General features: G+C 36.6%; 2 protein-coding genes across 2 annotated transcripts; both read right to left on the bottom strand.

The window, feature by feature from the left end:
• Nucleotides 1-4,275: 4,275 nt before the first annotated feature.
• Nucleotides 4,276-5,279, bottom strand: LOC137741007 (E6-like protein). The gene has a single exon (XM_068480816.2). It carries the CDS (start codon nucleotides 5,231-5,233, stop codon nucleotides 4,349-4,351), a length of 885 nt encoding a protein of 294 aa, XP_068336917.1. The 5' UTR covers nucleotides 5,234-5,279; the 3' UTR covers nucleotides 4,276-4,348.
• A 4,179-nt stretch (nucleotides 5,280-9,458) lies between these two features.
• Nucleotides 9,459-15,168, bottom strand: LOC137739953 (putative transcription factor GLK1). Its single transcript, XM_068479709.2, has 6 exons — nucleotides 14,074-15,168; nucleotides 13,494-13,634; nucleotides 12,645-13,088; nucleotides 10,580-10,639; nucleotides 10,243-10,365; nucleotides 9,459-9,897 (listed from the first exon to the last, which is right to left on the bottom strand). The coding sequence occupies exons 1-6, from the start codon at nucleotides 14,758-14,760 to the stop codon at nucleotides 9,748-9,750; spliced, it is 1,605 nt and encodes a 534-aa protein (XP_068335810.1). The 5' UTR covers nucleotides 14,761-15,168; the 3' UTR covers nucleotides 9,459-9,747.
• Between the last annotated feature and the right edge of the window lie 9,133 nt (nucleotides 15,169-24,301).

Here is a 24,301-nt window from a genome sequence, read left to right as displayed (position 1 = left end):
GCTAAAGTGTGTTGGCAGACCTTCTCCAGGTGTAAGGGTCTTTTCTACCTCAGTGGCGATAGCTTTGCCTTTTGAGGGCTCTTCTATTTCTACTTCAACCATGTGACAGGCCACAGTAGTGCACTGTTGGAAAAAGTCATTCGGGAAGTACTCACGCAAGGAAACGGGAATGCGTGGCTCCTGCTCCATAGGTTCCCTAGCATATGTTGTTTTATTATGCTTTATGTTTCTTTTAGGCTTCGCATTGTTGCGGCCGTGGTGATTTCTTCTTTGTTCCACCTTTGGCTGTATGACTTGTGGTCTTGGTTTCCTTGTCTTTTTGTAGGTTACCAATATCCATCATTCTTCATCATCAGCATGTGCATCTTGGTCGTTTCTCTCCAGTGATGGTTGTGTAGAAGGTGCCGTGCAACTTAAGCATTCACGGGAACGGTCAGGTGTCGTTTGGAGAGGCACAGGATTAAACGATCCAAACGCAATTGTAGTGGTATGCGTTGCGGCCGTGTCTTCAAGGTCGAGCTCAATTTGCCCTTGTTGTGCTAGCTTCATGATGAGTTCTTTGAGAACGAAGCACTTGCCAACAGGATGGCTCACAATACGATGGTACTTGCAGTACCTAGGATCGTTTGTGCGATTCATTTCTTCAGGACGCTTGCATTCGGGTAGGTCAATCACCTTTTTTCCAGCAAGTCATCTAACATGGCAGCCATGTCAGAGTCAGGAAAAGGGTACGTTTTCTGTTCCAACTCTCTCAAGGTGCTCTTGTATCTATCTTGGGTACGAGAAGGCTCACTTGTCTTTATCTCCTTCGCTTTCTTCTTGGAGGAGATCTTGATGGGCGCTGAGGAGGTCTTGATGGGGGTAGTGTTGACGGTGAAAGCTTCCTTAGCGGGCTTCTTCCCGGTCTTGTCTACATTTGGGGCGAATACTTTATCCTTATTGAAGTTAGTAATCGGCTCTTTTTTCCCGTGATTAGCGATAGTCAGCTCCATGTCGTGGGAACGAGTTGCTAGCTATTCGAATGTTCTTGGTTTTATTCCTTGGAGGATGTAATGTAACCCCCAGTGCATGCCTTGAACGCACATCTCAATGGCAGAGGTTTCAGAAAGCCGATCTTTGCAATCCAGACTTAAGGAGCGCCATCTATTTATGTAGTTGACGACAGGTTCATCTCTCCACTGTTTCGTACTGGTCAGCTCTAGCATGCTTACAGTACGACGAGTGCTGTAGAAACGTTTGAGGAATTCCCTTTCTAGCTGGTCCCAACTGTTGATAGACTCAGGTTCGAGGTTAGTGTACCAGTCAAAAGCGTTACTTTTCAGCGAACGCACGAACTGTTTGACGAGGTAGTCTCCCTTTGACCCAGCATTGTTGCAAGTTTCAATGAAATGGGCGACATGTTGCTTCGGGTTGCCTTTTCCATCGAACTGCATGAATTTTAGGGGCTGATAACCTCTTGACATCTTCAAAGCATCAATCTTCTTGGAGTAAGGCTTTGAGTACAGTACGGAGTCATGCGAGCTTCCTTCGTACTGTGTCTTGACAGTGCTTGCGATCATCTCTTGTAGCTGCTGGATAGAGAGAGGTCCCATGAATGCCGTTGCTTGGTCTAGCTTTGGCTTCTCTTCAACTTTCTCCACTGGTGGCTCCTCTTCTTCGTCGTCTTCTTTCTTTAATAGGCCAATATTTGGGTCGACTTTCACGTCGGGCAGCGCATCTAGTTGGTTGACAAGTGCGGCAATTTGCAAGTCCTTCTCTTCCACAGTCCGTGTGAGCTTTGCGATTGCTTCATTCATCTGAGCTAGCTGCTCCTCGATTGAAGTTGCTGCAGTGGTCATGACTTGCATGGTTGTACTGCCGCTCGAATCAGCGTCGGAGAGTAGGGATTCTGAGTATTTCCTCGGGCTTTCCCCCCTTGATGCCTTTAGCGAGGCTAGGGTGATCACAGGCTCGTACCTCAGGTGCTCTTGTTCCTTTGACAGAGTTAATGCAGGGGCGGAAGCCTCAGCAAAAAGAGCTCTTGCCTTACTTCGGGTTATGATGCCCGAAATATCACCACTTGCGGCGATGATGTTCTTGTTCTTTGCTTTGATTGCAGGAACAGCTTGATCCTTTCTTGATGCCATTTGCGTTTTTCGATGATTTGAGGATAGAGATGAGAGGTAGAGAGGTCCCACCGGGCGTGCCAAATTTGTAAACACGAAAAATTCCTGAAACAAGAAACAAGAATACGTGTACAAAATATATTTTGTGTTTAATGATTTTGGGGTTACAATCTCTTTGTAATTTGATCCTCTGATTCTATCTTCGTAGGGTGAAGATTTGTGGATGAGCTGTTGATCCAAAGGGTCGTCGGGGCTTGATCTAGGGATGAACAGTTGATGAACGGATCTTCGAGGGCTTTTGGGCTTGATCTTGAAGAACAATTGGATGTATGGATTTCTTCAAGGGCTTTTGGGCTTGATCTTGAAGGTTGATGGATGAGCGGATCTTCAAGGGCTTTTGGGCTGAATCTTGAAGAACGATTGGATATGTGGATTTGTTGAGGTTGTTGATCCAAATGGCCGTTGGGGCTTGATCTTAGGATGAACGGATGATGAACACTTCCTTCAAGGGGCCATCGGGGCTTGATCTTGAGTCGGTGGAAGTTCTTCAAGGGCCGTTGGGGCTTGACCTTTGAAGGAGGATTTGACGAAGAACGAAGAGTGTTTTCTTGATCCTTCGGGATTTTCTTGAGAGCTTTAGAGTTTCGAGGCTTCAAGGTTTTGGTGTGATGTAAATTCCCTTCTTTCTTTCTTTCTTCCTTTCTCTCCTTCCTCCAAAATGAATACCTTGGCTTCCTATTTATAGAATTCCAAAACTTGATTTTTGGATTTAAATAATCAGATGAAATAAATCATTTTTGCCAGGTAATGACACGTGTCCTATTTGATGACTTTTCCAATTTATTTCAATTTTTCGTTGAGTCACACGCTACATGTAAAATTTATGTGACACGTGAGCGTTGAAATTTTAATTATTGGTCAACATTCACTTCACCGAAATTTCGATGTCCACAATTTCGCGCATGGATTTTTGAATATTGCAGTAGTTGCTTATATTTTGGTTGGAAATTTATTATGTTGATACATCATACATCTGTGCTGTTCTTCCTTTCCTGCTTTTAAATTGTTATTTATTTCTTCGTTTTTTTTTTTTTTTTTTTACTTTGATTGCTCATTGGAGATTGGATTGGTTGAATGTATCCGTTTATTGTCAATGGTGTTCTGCATTGTACCTGGAATGATACAGTGATTGCTGAGTGCTCAGTTCGACATTTTCTAAATTAGTGCCTGCGCAAGACGAGATGAAAAGAAGAATAGAACAGCACACTCTTTTTTTTTACCAGAAATAACATGCATTTCGTCATTTCATCGAGTCTTGGTAGGCCTGAAATCATTTGGAAAGGCATACTGCACACCTTCAAAAAGGCAACACCCAAGTCATCCATGGAGATTCACTGGAGTTTGGAGGGTCAGCTGACCCCCATTGCCCTTAAGTCGGTTCAACCCTGGGTGGGTGCCAAGAAATTTTGCGGGTCCATTTCAATGTGCGGGTGGTTGTGACCAATTTCATTGCGAATTGAGTATCGTGGCCTAGGCAGAAGCCGGTGAGGGCGGGTGGCTTGTGTGGAGAAGGGATTTATCAAGGTTGATATAGAATCTGATTCTCAGACCCTTGTGGGAGTGGTTACCTAGAGGTGAAGTTTAGCCGGAGGCTACGATTGAAATTTTTCCATACAACATACACTGTTTGAAGCAACACTTGAGGTCAGTAGAGTTCTTGTTTGTTTAAATTATTTTAAAAATAGGGGTAAAAAAAAGCTAGAGTAAAATATGTGTTTGGTAGTTCAATGATGTGGCATCCGATGTATACGTCTCTAATCCACTTCAATAAAATCTTCTATCGTTGGACAAAAGAACAAGATGAGATCATTTGCCTAGCTAGCTAACCCAATGACTCTTTAACTAATATGAATTCAGACTAAACCTTCTAGATATAACAAAATGAAAATAGTGTGACATTAACATGGCACTGGCACCCATATAATTTATAACGGTTGAGCAGATGTTTTTAAAAGGGAAAACAGTATTTCTATTTACACCAAAAAATCATCTTTGGACACTCATCCATATAAATATATTCGAAAGTATGAAGCATTGGCGAATTAGAAACTTGTTAGGAGTGAAAGGGTTTAATTTTTATAGCGAAAACATATTCAAAAGACAAATGGAATTCCAAAACAAACCATAAAATCTCTTATATATTGATTAAGTTTTCAACGCACACCTAAAAACATGAATATCATTTAGGGCACATATCCTTGGGTCTTCTGGTACTTATCATACTCCTCCATGGTGTTGAACTCATTGGAGCTGTGACTGTTGCCATAGTAGCGCTCAACATCATTTCTGTTACTTCCTCTCCCATCTGATTCGTAGTTACCATTGAAATTATTATTTTTAATCTCATTCTTCACATCATGATAGTATTTACCATTTTCCAGAAACCTTGTATCACTCATCCCTTGCTGTTCACTAATCTCATTGCCTCCACCCGGGGGATTGCGGTTGTAGCCTCCTCTGCCATCGTCGTTTTTGACGTAGTAACTGTTGCCGGTGTAGCCAATGTCCTGATTACTAATCCCTTGCTGTTCACTAATCCCATTGCCTCCGCCCGGGGGATTGCGGTTGTAGCCTCCTCTGCCATCGTAGTTTTTGACATAGTAGCTGTTGCCGGTGTAGCCAGTGTTTTGATTAATGTTGTCCTTGTTGTACAAGTTGGTGCTTTCGTAATTACCTTTCGGATGATCAAAACTTTCACCGCTAAGTTCTTCACTCAAAATTTGATCTTCAACATCAGTAATTGTGGTTGGAGTCTCCTTCGTGGAAGGGGAATTGGTCGAGCCAAGACCATACAGGGCGCTGTTGCTGCCATGGTCTCTTTCGGTGTAACTTGGTGTCGGTACCGGTGTTGGTACTAGTTCCGGTGCCTCTGCTACTACTTGTAGTGCTGGCGTTGGTGCTTCGGCCTCCGCCTCCATAACATAATTATCGTTGTTGTTGTTGTTGTTGTCGTTGTGGGTGACCTTGCTGAAGGACACGCTCTGTCTAGCATGAATGATGTGTATAAAGGAAGAGCAAACTAGCACCAGAAGGAAGAAAAATGGAAGTGGTTTTGCAAAGGAAGCCATTGCTTTTAGGGTTTAGGACTTGGTGGTGTAATGTCTTGTATTTTTGAAGCTTATTTATAGAGAGGATTTTGCTGTGCTTGTGTCGTCTAACTAATTGGCCGAGCAATTATGCGTAGATTGAGGAAGGGGATCCATGTGGGGTTTGAAAATAAAGGGATATAGGGCACGCTGCATGTGCAATCCATGACGCATGACTCTCAGTCAAAAGCCTATAGAAACCAGATTTGCCCTTTTCCTTTAGTTATGCAACCTAAGGGTCCTACAATGAAATAATTTCAAGGGGTAATACTAGAGAGACTAAATTTGTAAATAAAATTTACAAATTAAATGATGTGTCACCAACAAAAAATTAGCACATTTATTAACGCTTTAAGTAATAAATCAATCATCAACTTTTATTTCCTCTAGTTTTAAAAATTTTGTCTACAAATTTAGTCTCCCTAGCATTACCCAATTTGAAAACCTCAAAGTGCAATGTAAAAAAAATTAGAGCCTCTTAACCCATTTTGAAAATCACCTCAAATCTGAAGATTGCAAAATGTAATTAGTTGTTAGATCTTTTACATAATTTTTAACACGTGTTATACCACTAAATTAGTCTACTTTTAATAGTTGAGATGTAAGCTAAACACTATATACACATATGTGTATGAATCAATAATTAATAATAAATATACATCTTGTTTAACTTCTCACACACTTTAATTTAGCCTTGTCCATTGTTTCTGTTAAATTTGTTGAATCTAATGACCAAATGCAAAAGAAATTGTATGAGAAGCTAAACATGCTTTGCGAAATCACCTCCCCATTCCGACTAAAGATCAACTAGTTGAGTTAGTTCTTTTTATATTTTTTTTATTGGCAGTTGAGTTAGTTAGGCAAAGAAAAATTGAAAAAGAGAAAGGAAAAAGAAAAGAACGGTGAGATGAGAGGCCCCACTCCCCATTCCCATTCTGGCTTTCCTTTGATATTGCTTGATGATGTGTTTTTTTTTTTAAATTATGTTCGTGCTTCATGCCAAAAGAAAATCACTTAGTTTCATTTCCAAGTGAAATATTTATTAGGTTTGAGTTTTGTGACTGGCAACTTTGACACCAATTTATTCAATCTCATGGGCCCTAGTGTAAATATTTTGTCGTCACACAATTTCTAGAAGAGAAAAACCTAATAAAACAGTATTTACAGAAGTACTGGATAAAAGCCAAGGCATGATCAAAAGGCATGGAATCTGACCCCAATAGTCATTGATTTGTTTCTAAGCAATCTTGTAGTTGAAGGTATTGTTGTTTGTGGCGCAATCACTGGACTAAGAATGCCTGCGTGCCTCGACAAGTCAAAACATTGCGAGTGCTTTTCTTTTCAAAGGTCATATTTTTTTTTTCTTTTGATTGCGACTCAGCTCCAGAAATGGTGGGGGAAATCAGCCACTCAAGTGGGCTGTTACGAATGATGCTTTGGAAGGCCTCAATCACCACCCATCAGATCTAAAGCACTAAGAATGATCACATAAACTTCTAGACTGAAAGATGTTTGTGTAAAATTAGCAATTTCTAACAAAACACTTGAGTCTATAATTTCTTATACTAGTGCATGTTTTTGGTTATAATTATTGAAGTTTAAATTTATCACTTATGTTCTTGATCATAAGAATGTCAAGCATTTTAGATACACTGAAGTAAGTTCGTCATGCATATGCATTTTTTGTTATTAGGTTTATTTTGGTTCAAATACATTTAGTTTCGGCTACATGGTTTTGGGCTAGAATTGATCCTGATTTGGTTATTACCGTTATTTTGGTTTGGACTTAACTATAGGTTTGGACTTGATGAATCAGCCCAATCTCCTTGTTGCCTTGTTATTTAGGATGTCAGTTAACACCTAAATTGATAAGTTTGCATGTTTATCAAGTTGATAATTCCAAGTGTTTTTCAGTTTAATCCTATCGCATGCATGATTATCCTTATATGCCTTTGATCTACACAAAATAAACCTTAGCACAGCCATATATATTGAAGTCTTACGTGAGGTTTTTGCCGAATGCAGCTGTGAGATGCACAGACAAGTCTAAGAGCAGAATTTATATAGCAGCACATATATACCATTGCACTCAGATCTTGCAATTGAAATACAAAACCTATCTATAGTTTGAACATTGTTAACAACCCAAGGGATTGGTTTGCTGAGTAGTACCATAATCTGAGTTGGTTTTTTGAGATATTCCCAGCTGCTGTAGCATCTTGGGTAAGGTACATGGGAAACTCAAATTCAAATGTGGTTTATCATATTGAAGAGTTTACATTGAGTCATAATTAGCCACTTGGGATACATCCCTAGGTTTTATTTATAAAGAAAAAGCTACTGATCTGAATAAGTGTTGCAACTTATGAAGCAACCATATTCTAATGCAAGGCTCCACTGCCTGCTGCAAATTGCAGAGCTATTAACTTTCAATTTAAAATGTTTTAGATTTCATTCTATAAGCCATATTAATTTAATACTTAAGATTGAATTGGATTGGATAATGATAGGATTTTTAGGTACCTCAGCAAAAGAGGTTAAAATCATACAAAATACTTGCAAGAGAACAAGGTTGTTGTAGTATAAATAGCTCAAGTAAGGTCGTTTTCCGCTGGGATTATTTAAAACAATTAATGCAAAACCAAAATCTTAGTTAATTATTTGAAACAAAGGTTGGAAAATGTTGATTTTGAATTTAAAAGCAATAAAAACGAATTAATTAAAGTAATTTAGGGAAAGCAACTAATAACCAATTAAAAAGGAAATAAATCAAAGAGAAAAGGTTTTGAGAAATAAATTTGGAAAAGCACTAGGGTTCCACCATCCCTTAACAATTCTATGTAGATTTACTAATTACTTATGAATTACCCATGCAACTTTGAATGTTAGGTTTTCCTTATGCATATTCTACTTGTGGCATTCAAGCTAGAACGTATATCAAACATGCAATTCGTCTGTAGCATTCAGATCAAATATAAACATGCATGACTCATTATACTTTGTGAAAACCCTTTGAAAAACCATGCAACCCCTAAGACATGGCATTCGCCCTAGGTGAAATTATAACTATCAATCACAAGAAGCAATACTCAATTCCTTGGTGGCATTCCGACCAAATTGCATCCAATTACTTATCTAAACATTCTAATGATCGCGAATTATTAAGACACAAAGACAATTTAAAGTATTAATAATTCAAAGTATGCATGCGTAAGATCATAAGCAATTAAATAAAAACTACATATTCATGATAAGGCTCAAGGCATTGCCCTAGCAAAATAAAATTAGTTACGCATATTCATAATTAAAAATCAAAAGAATTATATTAAACTAGAAAAAGATTGAAAACACCTTGTAGAATAAAGTCTGAAAATCTCTAAGCTTTAGTCAAATTCTTCTTCTCAAATTTTGCGTACGTTCCCCAAACCCTAGGGCTGGCCAAAAGGGCTTATTTATACTACTCTAGTTAAAATCCTTCTAGTAAAAGGTCTTAGAATACGACTAGGAAACCTAATAAATTGAAATAAAATAGGAAACATAATCCTAAATTAACTTGGTAAATTCGCCCAAAATTCTGTATAACCACGTTTTGGATCCAAATCAGCTCCAAAACTAGCCCAAAATAGCTGGATTTAAAGCTTGGACTATTTTGAACACTTCTCCAGAGGCCACGAATCCATCTAAGGTTATCTTGGGCTCAAAAAACGCAGTTTAAGCCAAAAAACATCACTTTTCAGTAATGCACACTGCTTCTTTAATAAATCACCAGAAAATAACAGTTTGGTAGAAAAATCCCAAATTTTGATACTAATAAGCCAAGAGACACACGAACACCCTCCAATTTGAATCACTCCAAAATTCATCTGTTTGATCATGTTTTGCTCCAGAGGAAGTTGAATGTCCTACATTAAAAATATAAAGCAAAATATCAAAATTCTACCCAAATAATTACCAAATTATACTAAGAATAGGGTAAAATATATAATATAATATTGACTCATCAGATAACTTAGTATATTGAAAGTAAGAAATTGAGATTAGCTTTCAAATTATACCCAGGTTGAAAAAACTATATGTATTGGTTACAAGGCGTTGATATTCTACCATTTTGTTCTTTCATTATATCTCGAATCTAGTGAGTCTATACTTTTATAAACTAAAACGTGACCATGTAATTGTGGACAGAAAGCAAACTAACAGTGCATGGTTGAGCATAAAAAGCTTGTAGTTTATTTACTTTGAACAACCACTACAAAAATCATCCGCTTTATTCCGACATATATATGCTAATATAAGAAGGTGTCTTGTACACATATTACGAAGAAAGTAGTATGTACTCAATTAGCTTATGGAAGAAGGCAGAAAAATGACGGGCCGAAAAGAAAGAAAAAAAAATAAAAAAACTCGCAGAGCAGGTCGATTTGTACAATATTATCTATGAAAGGACATGTCGTCAAATTTGAGGTTTTCAACCTCTGTGTCTTGAACAAACACCATCAAGCACAGGAGGGTGGTATTTTTGGAACTCCCTGTCGTTGTAGCTCCACCATGACGGTATCAGTAGTGGGAGGTCTTAGGCCAAGAGGAAGAGGCAGCCACGGTTTCGATAAAACATCTCCAATAGCTGCATCTATGCTCTCTTTTGACTGTTACATATACAATTAAAAGAGATTAAATTGTCATCCTTAATTAGTTCTAAACTAAAGTTACTGCTAATGAGATATCAACGATTTTGAATTTATATACACAAATAATAAATAAGATCTCGTTCTCTAGGCCATCTGGTGATCAGAAATATTCATGGTCACTGATCGTTTGATTTAATATCAAGTGTTGAGATTAAAACATTAACAATACATTTTTTTTTATTCTCTATCTTTGATATCAAATCTAAAAATATTAAAAGTGAACGATCACGAATTGTTGGTTAGTTGATTACGAGAACATTTCTGCAATAAAACTCCCATGAATTAAGTGACAGACTGACTCACCGGATGAAAGTCGAGAAGAGGGTGAGGACCAGATTGTGGTGGAGTGGGGACAGCAATGCCTGCGTGGTCTACTTTGTACATGGCATGCGGTGGAATACCCGGAACAGGTGGGGCAGGAAATCTCTGTTGCATCAAATAAGATTCAAACAAAATTAATTAAGCCAAAATATATATTGTTCCCTGTACAAAATACAATGATATGCATTCATAAAAGATGTCGGCTAACGTATCATGTAATCTATGGAACGTTTTTTATGTTCCAAAATGTTTATGAATTGCATTGTATTTGTACCAATAAAAACTACAAACTCCAAAAGTGTAAGGAATGATTAGTTACCGTCGGAGCAGCCAGCTGCCTCGGAAAGCACGGTGTTCCTGGAGTTAGTCCGTCCGGAACCTACACCATCAAGTCGTAATTAAATGTATTTTAGTACTTAAATTTGGGAGTTTTAATGAAAAGGGTTGGGGCTAAGTTTGTTTTAACCAAAAGGTAAAAACCATCTATAATTTTATTAAATGAAAATAGCTTGAACTTTAATGAAAATGACTTAAATTTTAATAAAAATGACAAAAGTTTAATATAATAAAAAATAAAATAGAAAAAAAGAAATAAAAAAAATGACGCACATACTATTTTTAAAACTGAATTGTATTACACTATTTTTTTAAACTGAACACTATTTCTGAAAACTAAACACTAATTATTTCTGAAACTTAACACGAGTGCTACATTATTCTAAAATTGAACACGGCTACTACACTATTTCTGAAACTGAACACAAGTACTATTTTTGAAATTGAACACAGGTTAGCATGCACTGAATATTTTTTTAAACTGAATATGGTATCTCTACAGGAAGTCTATGGACCAGTCTTTTCTCTCCTCTTCTTGATTTTTCTCGACACTTTCTCACATTCCAAACAACTTTTCTTCTTCTAATTTTCTTATTCTCATCAAATTTTCTCTGAATCTCTTCAATTTTTTAACTTTCTACACCAATACTTAATTTTCTTCCGTTATCAATTTATAAACCAAGAACTAAAAAATTGTATGAATTAAAAACAAAGAAATAAAATGAAAACTAAAAAGAAAAGGCATGCCTCATGCCCGCCCTTCCACAAAACTCGATCACCATCCCTTCCCAAAACGCTCACCGCCGCTGCCCCACCCCTACACCCACCCCCCATCATCCCAACCCAGACTTGACCCACTCCCTCCCAACCATACTTGGCCCAGATGTGATTCCGAATGGCATGAAACCCACCTCAATTTGAAATTTTAATTTTAAAGGAATAAAATATGCTTGAATTATGTCAAAGTGTTATGTAGCTGAAGGATTGGTTGGTGTGCTCCTTGCATGCGCCTTTATATATGTAGGTTTTTTTTTTTCCTTTTCTCTTGTCATTATTGTTAAATAAAGTTATTAGATGATTTTTGGTTAATATTCAAAGTTTTGAAGCCATTTCATTAGTTTTTCTTAAAAATTTAGGCTTATTTTTAGCTACACTCCTTGGAACTCCATCTTAATCTAACTTTGCCCTACAATTCAAAAGTCACAATTTTACTCACTAAAACTCAAAATTCGTTCTACTTTGACTGTGGACTCTTCTTGTCCCTGAAACTTATTGGTCGCCTCCTAAAACATATGTGGGACCCAACACCCAATAAAACTATGTCACATGTGCAATAAATTTGATTATAAATCTTCATTATGCATCAATATTCAACAATCAGAGAATATTAAGTTTAAAAGAAATTGAGAGATGAAAATATAAAATGAAATTGATTAGTCAGGCTCATCCAAATAAAAAGAAATTAATAGATCTAAAGCAATGAGCGAATTTGAGTTTTATAGAGACGACTTTCAAGTTTCAGAGAGAAAAATGAAATCAAAATCGAGTTTTAGGTGGCAAAGTGAAGTGAATTTCGAGTTTCAAAAAGTAAAGTTGCGACCTTTGAGTTATAAGTAAAGGAGATTAAAATCAAGTTACCAGGAACGTAGCTAAAAATAAGCAAAAATCTTATCTAAATTACAAGAAAGGTTCAAACTTAAGTGTAGAGAATGGAGCATACTCTAGTAAACCAAGCAAGTCAACTTGTCTATAACAACTATTTTTAGTTCTTGGAGTAAAAACTACTTTTGTAAAGTTTCAAAATTTTCCTTTATTTAATTTTCAACTTTCAGTTTTTGGAAAACTGAATACAGTTACCAATTAAGGTTTTTTATTTGTTAAAAAGTATAAATAAGAGACAAAAAACTGAAAAAGGAAATGACCTAGAGATAGAGAATTATACTAAGAAGCACTTTACTTAATTAGACACAGAGATAGAGAACTAAACCAATATGTTTAGAGAGAGAGAGAGAGAGAGAGAGAGAGAGAGAGAGAGGGAGAGAACTTACACGCTGGTGGTGAGAGTGAGGGTGGTGCCAGTACGAAGCGTTTGGAGGAGGTGGCAGAGGAGGAGGCCATGCATGTGCAGGAGCTGGTGGTGGAGGTGGTAGTACTGGAGATGGGAAATGGTGGGGAAGATGATGCTTTGGTGGACACATGTGCATCATGGATTGGTCCATGGTGGGGTGACCCCACACATGTAAGGGTCTGGTTAACTGGTGGTGGTGTTGAGCGTGGTGCATGGGAGGAGATGTAGTACTAGTTATCGGAGGGAAACCCATGGTGGGTGCATTAAGCCAATTAGGGCTATTCATCATCATGACGTCCCTTCTACTCTTGGCTCCTGCTCCTCCTCCGGCGGCAGCTGCTGCCCCATACATTTGCCGTCTCTGGGTCCAGCTAGCTGCGTCTGCCTCACGGGCTAGCAAGTGTTTCCTATGCGACCGATATTTCTGCACATTAAATAATAATTTATAAATCTAAATGTATTGGAAAAGTCACTAAAACGAATTCCAACATCATGAAAGAAACAAACATCTTTGTAATTCCCAAATAGATTTGTTTCTCTTTAAAGATCGAAAACCCTTATTTTATACCGCTCGTTGGAATATCAATCTGAAGGAAAATACCCTTATTTTAAACTATATATGAGAGACCTAAAATAAAACCAAAAAAATAAAAATGCAGACTGACAAATGAATAAGCTATATATATATATATATATATATATATATATATATATATCTAGTTCCATGTTCAGCGTGTATATATGTTATGTGTAAAGGCTAATTAACTAGATTAACACTAGAGATGGAATAGAGTAGTATAGAATTAACTAGGTGGGGAAAATATTGTACTTGAAGGTGGCTAGCAATATTGTGGCGAGTAAGACAATCTATTCCCATAAGCTCTAGAATCCTAGAAGGAACTGCCTTATCGACCCCCAGCTGCTCTACTGCTTGCACGAATCTCCTGTGACGTTCTGGTGTCCAATCCACCTACACACAATTCAATAACCAAAATCATTTTCAATGTCAGATCCCGCACTGCATAATATATATATAATAACAAAAACTTCTTTTAAAGTTGCCAAATAATTGAAAAGATATAAAAGAAAAAATCACAAATCTATCTCTCTTTCTCTCTCTCTCTCAATTATTGCCATTCACAAACATTTTTTAGAGCATTGCCATTCACAAGCTTGATAAGAAATGAATAAATAACAATCCGCTCCTGCGTGATTCCCGTGAATTCTTTGCAGTTGATGAAGTTTGTGAAGATCCCATGACCCACACAGAGAGAAAGAGAGAGAGAGAGTTGTTATCTATACATATTACATAGTACGAGCTTCTCATATATTTCATCCAACTAAAGTAACATACTGCAAAACCTAGAAATTTAATTGATAATTGTAAAAGCCAAGCTATATATATGTACCTTAACTTTTCGCTTCCCATGAGAATTCTTGGATTGGGCTGTGGATGAAGACTTCGTTGCTAATTTCTGATCAGCTGATTCTCTTCGGGTGGATCCGGAGGATGGACGATGAGCTGCCCTAATTTCATTAATATCATATCTTTTACTCGCTATTTCTTGATCTATTCGATGATCGGGAGTAGGAGGAGTAGTATTGGAGCTGGAGTAATTTTGATTCAACCCTGAATTATTATTAGTACTCGTTATACTAACTGCGGCTGCAGCAACCTCGTCATGTCCCTGCATGTCCTCCTCCTCCGGTTCTTCCACTTTGGACAACGTCGTCGTAGTCTTTGCGATATTATAGTAATCGTCAGCAACCTCCTCTTCCTCTTTGGATGGTGTAATTGTTGTTGTGTTGGTGTCGCCGGCTGGTGCTGAAACTGAAAAGTCAAGTATTTCCGAGTCCATTTCCAAATCCGGCAACACATCTCCGTCATGGATACCAATGAAGAAGTCATCGAAGTCGATGCTATCCAGCAGATTCCCCATTCCCATTCCCCCGGAAAACTCTGGGAAATCAAGCACCGCGTTATTTCCGCCATTAAAAGCAAAGCTACTCTCCACGTCACCATCATCGCCTAATTGTTTTTCATCTTTGAGCTGATGGTGATGATGACCCTCCCGCAAAGGTGATAAAAAAAGCATCAAGCAATTATTTCTGATTAATTTCTGGATGCAAAAAAATAATACCAAAATTAACAGCGGTAGTAGCTAATAAATCAGCTAGTCTGCTGAAAAATAATTTCAAGCACACGGCTCGTCCTCTAGGGTTAACAGCTAGCCAGTAAGTACTGCTCCGTCGGAGTAGCTATGCTCTTTTCCCGTCCGGTTGGTACTGTATAAAGAATGAAGGATGTAAGTGGAGAGTAGAGGAGGCAAACAAGTTGTGTAATGAGGTTGGATACCCTCAAGGGTTTTTGTTGTTTTTGCAGTTGGTAGTGGGAGTCTATAGAGGTCGGATGGATCTCAACCACAATTTGTGTTGATCTCTCTCTCTCTCTCTCTCTCTCTCTCTCACAGATTTGTTTTCGCGTTTTTGTTTTATATGGGACTGCTACGTATAATATTTCCTTTGTTATTATGTAATATTTCTGTTTGTGGATGGCCTTTTTTCGAAGCTTTTGAAAATCAATCAGTGGCTTGTGAGCTTTGTTTATTAAGTTTTTTCAAGCTGAAAGGAGGTGAGAGAAACTCCAAATTGCTGACACGGTAGGAGAAGGGGCCTTATGGCTGGAATTGGAATTGGATTGGTACACTGTCCAGCTCACCTACGTCAATTAGTCATATGGACGGATCCATTTGACCTTTGTACTTTTATGGCAGATAATTATAGTAGGGAAATTATATTCACACGATGATTTTCTTTCTTTTACACGTCTATATTTAATTTTATTTGTGGGTATGTAGATAGAAGAAAATAGTGTATATTTATCTTCTTTCTTAAATCACATCATACTTGTTTTCTACACCCACGTGTAAAAAAGATTGTTTTTTGAAATCAGTAGAGGTTTGCTAGCTCTTAATTTTCTTTTCTCCAATCACATTTATCACTTTTACCACTTCTAATATTTGTCGTTCTTTGGGAACAAAAAACCGTGTAATTACGATGACAACGTTGATGGAGAAAAAAAAATTGTTCTTTAGTGGTATGTTTATTTACATTTTTTGGAAAGTGAGTGATATTGGTAATAAGGGAATGACAGGTAAATCATTCAGCTATGAGTAAACAATAAAAAAAATTTAGGATTAATCTCAATTTACTACCTTGAAGTTTTTTTATTTTTAAAATTTGGTACATGAAGTTTTTTATTTTTTTATCCCATAGTGATACTTGAAATCATAATTTTGGAACACTTTCATACATCCATTAAGGTTGTTGTTAAATTAGCCATTAACTGGTGACGTGTGGCCATGTAGGAAATAATTGGGCGTCACGTATCAATATGAGGCCACGTGGATATTAAAAAAATTATTAAAATTTTTTGTTTGTAGTCTTCTTCTACCTCCCCCTCCCCCTCCCCTTCCCCTGCCTCCCTCTGTTCTCCTCTGTTCTCTCTTTTGCACCAACCCACCCAACCCTCCTCTCCTCTTTGACTCCTCACACGTCCACCATTCCCCCTCCCTCTTCAACTCCACCCACCCACCCAACCAACCCTCCTCTCCTCTTCTCTTCGATGGCCTCATGAGCACGAACCTTCGAGCCCCACCTACCAGATTTGACAGTAATGGAGAGCCACGAGGTGCCAACCAAAATTGTAACCCCTTTTTTGTCGATCATCTCGCGAAAGCTCCTCTGATTGCGATTGGTTCTCTGACGTCGCTTCCGATTCGGCCATGAAATAAGTGCTTCGTGACCAATCTCTTTGACTATTGCAGCTTTGAGCAGCAACCCAAGACCAATTGCGTCATCGATTCGAGTTTGCAACAGGATCTGGTAGGTGGAGCCATCGAAGAAGAGAGGAGGGTTGGAGGATGGGTGCAAAGGAGAGAAGGGTGGTAGGGAAGCTCGGGGGAGGTAGAAGAAGACCCCAAATATTTTTTTTTTTTTTTACAATTTTTTATTACTTTTAACTTTTTAATATTCATGTGGGCCCATATTGACACGTGACACCCTATCATTGTCCACGCAGACGCCACGTCATCAGTCAACGACTGATTTAACAGTAACCTTCACGGATGTATGAAAGGGTCCCAAAATTATGACTTTAGGTACCACTCTGGGATGAAAAAAACTTCATGTACCAATTGTTGAAAACCAAAAAAATTCAGAGTAGTAACTAAGATAGACCCAAAAATTTAAGTCTAAATACCATATTTTAAGTTTAATTACTAAAAAAAAAAAAAAATTGAACTAACTCGTCCATGATAAAGTCGATGAATAGCTAAAATGTGAGCATCTCTAAGAACCCCATAGCTTAAATCCGGATGGAATCCAAATCCTTAGATCAAAACCAAATTAGGGTACACGTCACATAAAGCAAGAATAACCCCTTACAACTGCACATATATATTGGCGAACACCATCATGTTTGTTTGTGCCCAAATTTCAAAACCGCCCGACTAGATTGAATTTGGACTGCAATATAGTGGTTATATTGGACTAAGATGAAAAATGGACGTGTGGCATGGCGTAGACCAAGAGTATAATTAGGGTTGAGTTCTAACATACGTCGAAATTTTACTGAAGCTAACTAGTCGATGGGATTAAGATGTAGGATAAGATATGAGTCAATTTTGAAGAAGAAATGTAAAGAAAATAAAATGTTTAAATTATGGAAAAGAAGAATTAAAAAGTTGAAAAATACTTTATTCAATCAATATGGTGATAGATTAGACAATGACAACAAATAATATTCTGGCATCAGAATTGAACATATAATATATATGTCGATTTTGAAGAAAATCGCGAGCACAACAACTCATGGTATACCATGAGCCCATCATTTTTTAAGCCATCTGAAGTCGCTTAGGCTTCCAAAACATAGTTTTAGGGGTGTATTCAATTGAGACTTTGACAGATTTTAATTCTTTTTACAAATCCAAGGGTACTTATTCAAAATTTTAATTGATTCTTTGAAAGTCTAGGTGTATTCAATCAATATTTTAAAACGAGTTTATAACATCCAAGTGTATTCAATTAGAAATTGATTCTAAAGAATTTTAAAAAGTTGGTGAATTTGAGAGAATTGGAGAGACTTCGTTTAAACATTCTCAAACCTCACATCCCCCCCCCCCTCCCCCCTCGCTTTTCTTCCCCTAAAAAATTGAGGGAATTCACTCACAATTTTACAAAGACTATTTAGGAATCAATTAAACTTCATCAAAATCCATTAGAATCCTTACAAAATTCCAATTGAATACACCCCTCGTAATTTCCATAATAGAAAGCAGACCTTTGAGTTGTCATTCGATCAATGTTGTTTTAATTACCAAAGTCCTTTATGTTGTTTCAAGCAGTTGTAATCCTTTATTTAAGTCGTTGGATTTTTCAATTGTAATCATCAATTCAATCTTTAATCAAATTATCCTTTGTAATTTCTTGCAATTTTCTTATGGATTTCAAACTTTGTTCTACAAGGGATTACGTTGGCAACCCTTTGATCGCTTTGTGCTGCGTCAAATTACGCTGCCACTAGAATGTTTATGGCCTAACATGTTATCACGACCTAATGTATGTTCACAACCAACCTAAAATTGTTGCATTAGTTTCGGTCTATTGATTTAGGAGGTCCTGTGCGGTAAATAAATGGAGATTTTTCTTTAAATAAATAAAAATAGAAAAAACTCTTGTCACTCATAATCCTAGTTTTTTTTCTCGTCCAAACACTTTCAGTTTTGAACAAGCATCATTTTGCCATGAAATAAAAATAGTAACTGATTTTGATAGCAAGGTAGAGAAAGAATCTAGGTCAACAAAGTTCCTTGCCTAGCCGAATAATCATTTTGCTAGCTAGATACTTAAAAGTCAGACCCCGAACGCATTATCCGTCATCCAAAACTCCATATTCAACCCACCTAACCTACATGGTGGCTTAGTAGTGGTGGCACAGTAGTTATGCATGCATCCACCCCAAAGAAGCACCAAAATCCTTCTAGGCTGCCTCGCTGCGCCGTAACCTCAAAATTAACACAAAGTAACCTCGAATTTTATTAACGTATGGGACAAGAATATGTAACTCCATTTCAAAATTTTTAATACAAGTGATATTTTATTTCAAATTAATGAGAAATGTGATTCAAGCTCGTATGTGAATATACGAAGGAAGCATATGCAGTGGCGGAGCCACTTGAGGACCAAAGGAGGTTCGGACCTACCTTGAAAGTTTTCCTTTTGTAGCTTCTCTTTGTATCATTTTGGTTGGATACTCTGCATTCTTCAACTTTACTATACGAGTTAACATATTAGTATTGTTATGAAACCAAAGCCTTATATCAACTAGTCTTCCTTAGTTCACTATTTTGCATGATAGAGTGTTGTTTTATAATGAAACATGTATATATGGAATAGAAGAAGAATTTCTCTTAAAAGAAAATTCCCATAGATGCAGTTTTGAGCCATTAATATTAATTTTTGTTCAACTTCAATGTAGGAACTTATAAAGGAATTCAGTATTTATGATATAATTATCTATAAAAAAAATTGGGACTTTATTGCTCTCTTTTGATTAAAATTTTTCATTCCACTACAAAAAAATGAACCCTTTTTTTTACTTTTTTTTTTCTCATTAGTTATATTAGTTTTTGTCAATTTCTGGAATATGGTTTAGAGGCCTCTCCTAACTTCGATTTCTAACTCTGCCACTGAGCATATGTACTCTGTCCGACGTTCCTACGGTCTCATGTCTGCATGTTCCTTGTTGAATTATAATATAATCGTAAATGCAGAGGATCACAAGGCTTGAATATGAAGATGGTCCCTGCCTACCGTCTAGTCAGATTGACTTAACTGAAAAACTGAATGAATGGTGCACAGCAAATTTTATTGAAAAATGACATCGATCATTCTTGGCAAGGGCCATTACATCCATCACCGTCTACTGGCTCGTGTTATTGTTGTCTTTTCTTAAAATACAGTGTTGGTGTCGTCCTTTTCACCATGTCTCCTTGCCCTTGAACCTTTTGCAAAAAGGATTTTTCAAAAGGATAATTAGGTGGGTGTAGGATTTTCTCCTTTCTTATTTTCATTCATTTTCTCTTTCATTTTCTCATATTTTGCTTTGTGTCTTATTGTCTCTGTAAAAAAAATTAATAGAAGATGTTGACTTGACTTAGTCTTAACAGTTTAAGTAGAAGGGGAGGGAAGGAGAGAGAGATTAGGAGGGGAGAGAATCCTCCTCCAATTTTATGGTATATTTTCCTGCTATTATTATTAATTTTAATATATATACACGCTCGTAGTGACAAGCGTTACAACTTTCATGAAAGGCTCAACTTCGAAATTCGCCACTATGATCCCATAAACTATAGATCGAAATTTAATTGTTGATTGTCGTTTACATTTACGCTTCATTCTTCTCACTAAATTTTATTTTTTGTTTCATATTTTATTTTTTGAAAACATTATCTTTTGGAGGATGCAGGAAGATGAACGGTTCGGATTGTTGATATTACCTCCAGAGTTTTACCGTTAGTTAAAATATTGCTTAGAGTTTATAGTCTCTATAAACTATATAACATCGACTCATATTTTAGTTAACCATAAATATCAAAACGTGATATCAACAATCTAAACCATTCATTTTTCTACCTCTGCTAAAAGATCATGTTTTCAAAAAGAAAATTTGAAAAAAGAAATTCGTTGAGAAGAATAAAGCGTAAACGACAATCGACAGTTAAATATAAATCTAAGAATTTCGGAGTTGACCCCTTCAAGAACGTTGTAAAGCTTGAGTGATTATATACCTTTTTTACATTTTTCACAGTTGTACAATAACAATTATGCATTTTATTAATTTTTCACTCAAATAAAAAATAATATTCATGAAGGTTTGGAAAGTTTTAAAAATATAAACAACGATGTAACCATCGTCTATGCATGGAGGATGCAATCACGAGCACATACATATTCGTTCACATTTATCACATTTGTACATTAATTATTATGAATTTTTATTTATTTTGAACTCCCCTAAAAATACTATTCATGAGGGTTTGTAGGATTTTAAAAATTAAGATGATGATCTACCCATCTCAAAGCGTCTCAAAGAGTAGAGGGTGCAATTACAAGCGTTTGAATATTCTTTCACAATTTTCACACTTGTACATTAATTATTATAATTTTTTAATGTGTTTGGTATTTTTAAATTACTTTAATTTTTTAATTTTTAATGTGTACTGTTTAAATCTTATTTTTAAAAGGATAAAACATTTATGAGTATGTGACTATATGAGAAAGAGTAAAAAATTGTGTTAGGTCGTTGACTCTAAAATTAAAAGTCTATCTTTTTTGCTATACTAGTTATTTGAATTTTGGACAATAGGTTAAGTAAAATTTATCCCAGTAATGATAATAAGAAACTTTCATAATACAATAAATAAATAAATTAAACTTAATTTTTTTTAACTAAAATAGACCAATAATACAACAATACATATTTAACATACAAAATATACATTCTAGCTATTGTATGTTGCAGTAAGTGTTTTTTTAGTAGTTTAACTTTAAAATCATCAAAATATTTTTTTCTTAACAGGTTACCTATGGGTTGTCTGCGTGTAAACCCGTTAAGGACCTATTATTAATCGATTCTTAACAGGTGACCTAGTTATCGTGTTGACTTGAAACATGTTATTTTCGTGTCATTTTTGTTTTGTGTTAATGGGTCGTGTAAGATATTGTCAGGTCTACATACAAGCCACGTGACTTAAATTGACAGACGATTGGATAAAAAAGCCTTGTATCTAATGACTTATTTTTCTTAAACGCTTAATTGCAGAAATGGTCCCTGAATTTTATTCCTAGTAGTTTAATTTTAGTACATGAACTCTCATATTAGTTTCTTTAGTCATCGAACTTAACAATGTATTGCACTATTGGTCCTTTTCACTAATGCCTTCTTTTTTTCATTAAATATAGTGCTATATTAGGAACTTCAACTTAAAACATAAAAAAGCAATAGAAGAAGTTAAAAAACAAATGAAATTTTATAAATTAATATCTAAAACTTAAAACAAAATGAAATTTGAACTATAAAAATATAAAATGAAAATTGTTGTACTTTACCAACTTGTAAGTATTAACGATGTGATTTCAAAGTTGATAGGAGATCGAAATGTGGATGAACTTAAACAACTAACAAAAAAATTGCTATGTATCCAATTTTTTTACACAAAAAAAAAAAAAAAAAAAAGGAGAAGAGATTTTTTAAGGTTTGATTGGCTTTCTCATTTTGACACACACCCACCCAGAATGCCCACTTGGACTTCGAATCGAGCTGTGCTGGCCGACACCTGGAATGTGACAAAGTCATAAAATGTAGTGATGTGAAAAATGTGAATAAATTTACACCTAAAAGTGCCTAATTTAAATAGTGCGTTGTCAGCGGGAATGATCCCATTTCACATGTGATGACAAAACATAAGTACAGTACAATAAAATAGGGTGAGAATTATCCCATCAAAGGTATCGTCTACACCAAGATTTGCCAATAATCCTCGTTGGTACGAAAACTCCGCTACTAGAACCTAGAAAGGGCGAAAAACAAGGGTGAGTGGGTCTGAAAATAAAGTTTTAATAAAAACCTTTGAAAACGCTGTAAAAATTGTATAGTTTCCAAAATATACCTACTACGTATAGTATGAAAATACTTACCATAGCCTGCAAAACGTAAATAAGGCATGACATCCCAAAATCACAAAATCTCAACAATAATATAAGTAAAATCAGGTGCTCAACAACCTAAGCTAGCACACCAGTTGGAGTCGCCTAATGTGACTTGTATGACTGAACCTATTGCTCATCAATCTATGCTAGCACACGACTCGAAGTCACCTAATGCGACATGTATGATAGGACTGGGTGTAATCATCATATACACTCTAGTACTACGATTATGTGAAGACTGATGATAATCGCAGTCGCCAACGAGTTGGAGTCACTTAATGCATCCTGTATGACAAGACTGGCACCTACTTGGATCCAAGGCGAGTGTGCGGTGTGAAGGTGAACATACACGTGAAAGACTGGCCCTGGGCGAGCACTAACACCTGGGTGTAGCAATGATGAACAGACTATATAAATATAAGCATGCCACATTGATTCGATAGTTCTAATCAACATACTAACATTCATAGCCATAGATATAATTATGGCATCAAACATTATAAGCATACATGTGCATCCCGTAGGATGTAGTATATTTCATAAATTCCGTCATTTCGCTAATTCTTATAAAATTTAGTCAAATCCAGGCTTACGTAAGGAATTCTTTTTCAAATGTATAAATGGAAACTATCAATATATATATATATATATATATATATATATGTATACACACACTATAAAAAGGAAAAGATCCACTCACCTGAAGTCCGCACTACAACTCCCTAGCACGAATATCGAGGCGTCACAAATGATCGGCGCCTAGAACAATTATCAAATCACGTCTTAGAATTATTATCTATAGAACACATAACTTACATAAAACACATCCCCAAGGACATTCTAGAATGATTTGAAACCCATTGACCAAAAGTCAATCATCGATCAAAGGTCGATGGTAGGGTCCACAACCATATGTAACTCGATTTGGAAGATCTACACCTTGGATTTCCTATCTGAAACTTCCAAAGATCCACATTATGCTTCTAAAACAACATACTAAAATCTTACCACGATCCGACGGTCGAATCTCCGTCAATCACAATTCAAGTGACGGCCAATGTTTTATTTTAAGAACTTACAAATCCAATTCGGAAAGATCCATATGTTAGATTCCTAATCCATTAGTTCTTAATATCCTTAAATATTATGTACTATTACGTATTAAAGATTGGTGATGATCCAACGGTCGGATCGTCGATTCATGTCCATGCGGCGATCTCTATTAAACTATAGTTAAACGATGAGATTTCGTCAATCTAACGTCACTTATGGAATCATGGTATCCAAATTAGTCTAGGAAAGGCAGGTGGGTTCTCAGCACACATGCTGTCGCACACGGTGGCCGGTTGCCCCGACTGACCAGAAAATCCAACTATTTCCAAAAATTCTCAAATTTCACTTAAATGTAGATCTTAAGGAGTAGAGCAAGTTTTATACCTGTGGCCAAGTTCAACTTGGCTGGGAAAGGCCCCAATTTGGCTCGCACCCATCAGAAACCCTAGAATGGGTGAGCTTCGATTCTCCTTCCTCGGTGTTCCGACGCCTCTACACCTAATTGGGTCTTGTTCCTGGGTCCAAGAGGAGTTGATTAATGGGTGTTGTAACTCGCCCGAATGGCGGAATCGCCGTCGAGCACCTCTGTGCTCGGGTGGAGTTCTTCACGATTTTGGACCTAAAAACCCTCAAATTTGGGTGGAGATGGTAGATGAGAGGTTGTGGAAGAGGTTGTGGAAGAGGTTGCAAGTGTTGGATGGTGGTGATTCAATGGAAAAAATGGCCAAATTCGTCAGATTTGGAACCGGGTCGAAACTGGTTTGGCGTGGGCGTACGGTTGACGTGAAGAGCTGGGGGCTTTCTCTTCCT

This window comes from Pyrus communis, chromosome 9 (genome assembly GCF_041283825.1).
Source record: "Pyrus communis isolate YQ-2024b chromosome 9, ASM4128382v1, whole genome shotgun sequence".
NCBI classification, from domain to species: domain Eukaryota; kingdom Viridiplantae; phylum Streptophyta; class Magnoliopsida; order Rosales; family Rosaceae; genus Pyrus; species Pyrus communis.
Note: the sequence above shows the minus strand (reverse complement) of the source record. Positions and strands in the feature narration are given on the sequence as shown.

Coding starts and splice junctions, on each gene's coding strand:
- LOC137741007 (XM_068480816.2), bottom strand. CDS start 5,233: ATGGCTTCCTTTGCAAAACCACTTCCATTTTTCTTCCTTCTGGTGCTA.
- LOC137739953 (XM_068479709.2), bottom strand. CDS start 14,760: ATGCTTTTTTTATCACCTTTGCGGGAGGGTCATCATCACCATCAGCTC. Junction 13,635..14,073: donor ATGGGAAGCGAAAAGTTAAG/GTACATATATAT, acceptor AATTGTGTGTAG/GTGGATTGGACACCAGAACG. Junction 9,898..10,242: donor CTCTTCTCGACTTTCATCCG/GTGAGTCAGTCT, acceptor TATATGTAACAG/TCAAAAGAGAGCATAGATGC.